The sequence below is a fragment of the Polypterus senegalus genome, chromosome 11, assembly GCF_016835505.1.
Source record: "Polypterus senegalus isolate Bchr_013 chromosome 11, ASM1683550v1, whole genome shotgun sequence".
In the NCBI taxonomy this organism is placed as follows: domain Eukaryota; kingdom Metazoa; phylum Chordata; class Cladistia; order Polypteriformes; family Polypteridae; genus Polypterus; species Polypterus senegalus.
In genome coordinates this window covers 70,054,057-70,056,276 of record NC_053164.1, presented here as the reverse complement: position 1 = coordinate 70,056,276, position 2,220 = coordinate 70,054,057, and the positions used below count along the sequence as shown (strand labels likewise).

The window sequence follows — 2,220 nt, the reverse complement described above, 5'->3', positions numbered from 1 at the left end:
GTTGACGCCCATCCCCTTCATTTGTCAGGTAATGGAATTGCCCTTTCGAATTATGGCCAAGGCAGCTTCACTGCGAGGCAGCACAACCATAGACATTTAACATGCCATACAGCACATGCGCAACGGGATAAACCATCGGCCATATTACATAGGATTATTTCTATACATTATTAAGCTTATATGCATAAATATTAGTTCCAGTACATGTATAGCACCGTTTTTCATAGGATAAAGTTATGATTACAGCTGCAGACCTACAAGGAAACCGATAAGTTTATAAAATAATACTGTAATAGTGTATGTATTTTATATTTTTAGTGACGTAGAAGTACTTCCTAGTTGCTGAAGAGTTCATTTCCTGTGTCTTACCTCTGAAAGCGCTCTGTTGGTTCAGGCGTTTTGTTAAATCAGCGCAACTGTTCTTAATTGTATTTTAAACATGGCTGAAACTATTCAAAAGAAGCTGCAGACAGAACTCGAACAGTACCAACAGATCCAGAAAGGTAACCGTGAAAGGGTGACAGACATGCGCCCAGCTTGGTTAACCAGACCCGAATTGTTTGAAGTGACGGTTTAACAGTCAGCCACGCTGCTGCCTGAGAGAAGCGGCTTGCGGGCTTTTTATGTCGTTCATGGGGCGCTTAACATTTCAGAAGTCTTCTCTATAGAGGATGAATACTATCAAGGTTGTACGTATTTCGCGAAAATTCTTTTACAGTATAGCACCAAGGCAACAACCAACAGCTAAACAGTTTCATTATAAGCGGTCTTTTATTTAAAGCGCTTAATGATGCACACCCTCCTATAGTACTTTACGACTTCATTATCGTAATAAACTTTTCATAAAAGGCAGGTCGATTTTCTAGGAGCTGCTGGCTAGTAATGGAACTGATGGTTTCTATCGCAAAAAAGACCACAAAGCCAGTTTAATAGTTTGTGATAGTAGGCTGCTTATTGACACATTTAAAGGATAGAAGACACTGATGGAGAGGTGCGAAGCGATTTAAGATGGGAAGGATGTGAGTTTTTTCATAGGCTCTGGTAATTCTAGTGTTAACAGATGAAAATAAAACAAGGGAGATAGGGAAAATGTAAGTTTTTGATTTAGTTGCATATTAATTCTGCACACTAATAGTTGCCTAATAATTGTGCACACACGTGTATTCCCCTGATAATGTTTACACTCACATTTCCTTAACATTATGGATTTACTGATGATACTGTATTGGTTTCATATTAAAATTAATCCCAAAATACAACTTGCCTAAATGTGTACACAGTGTATAGAAAAAAGAAAATTAGCAGACTTTATTTTTTTAAACTTGCATGCCTTATGCTGCACTGATAATGTGATTTATGCAAATGAAGGAGAGCAGAAATGATTGACGGGTTGAAGAGCAGCACTAGCCAATAGGGTGGATGAAAGACTGAAGAAGAGAGTGTGTCCTGGACAGGAAAAAATAGACACAATCACTTTTGGATTCTATACTCGGGTATGAAATGGAAAGATAAAGTTTAGTGAAGGAAGATGTCAAGGTCAGTGGTTAGCAAGCGCTATAAACCTGCAAAGTGCTGTTTCTGTAACTAGGTGTTGCTTTGTAGAAGTAAAAACAGAGTGAGAGAGAAGCAGAGATGGAAATTGTGTCCTCTGAGCCAAGAGTGACACATTGACATTGGTAAAGGGAAGTGGGGGCTTAAACAAGAATCCCTGCCAAAATGTTGTTCTCCCTGAAAACCCTACTATTCCCTGAAAACCTTAGTGTCCTTATCAACACTCTAATTGCCCACCGATGACTGCTTTTGTTTTACAAATGTGTCAATTAGCAGCACTCAGCCATCCCACATACAGCCAAAATTTTCCCTTTCAGCTCAAGTGTGAGTTGAAGATTTTATCTGCCAGAGTTGTAAGGAATTATATAAGTAATGAGATATATAATCGTGATTTGAAATACTGTACATATATTTCAGGTGTATTCTGTGTTCGCAATGATACATGTAGACACAAATCAAATGTATGTGTTTATTATATCAAATATAACCACTTGAATGTGAGTTTTACTTTTGTGACAGTCTCACTTATGTGACATCAGGGTAATTACAACTGCATTAACTTTTACAACTAACAGATTTACACACTGTTATTCAAAAGAAATGCATTTAGTATATGAAATACAACTGCATGACTGTGAAACACATACTTGCATGAAAACGTTTATACAG

General features: G+C 37.6%; 1 protein-coding gene across 1 annotated transcript in view; it reads left to right on the top strand.

Annotated features, from left to right (window-relative positions):
• Positions 1 to 347: 347 nt before the first annotated feature.
• Positions 348 to 2,220, top strand: part of pfdn6 (prefoldin subunit 6) — a 27,219-nt gene continuing 25,346 nt past the window's right edge. The window contains exon 1 of the mRNA XM_039768970.1: positions 348 to 503. Coding sequence (XP_039624904.1) covers positions 440 to 503 — 64 coding nt within the window. The 5' untranslated portion in view covers positions 348 to 439. The remainder of the gene's footprint in view (positions 504 to 2,220) is intronic.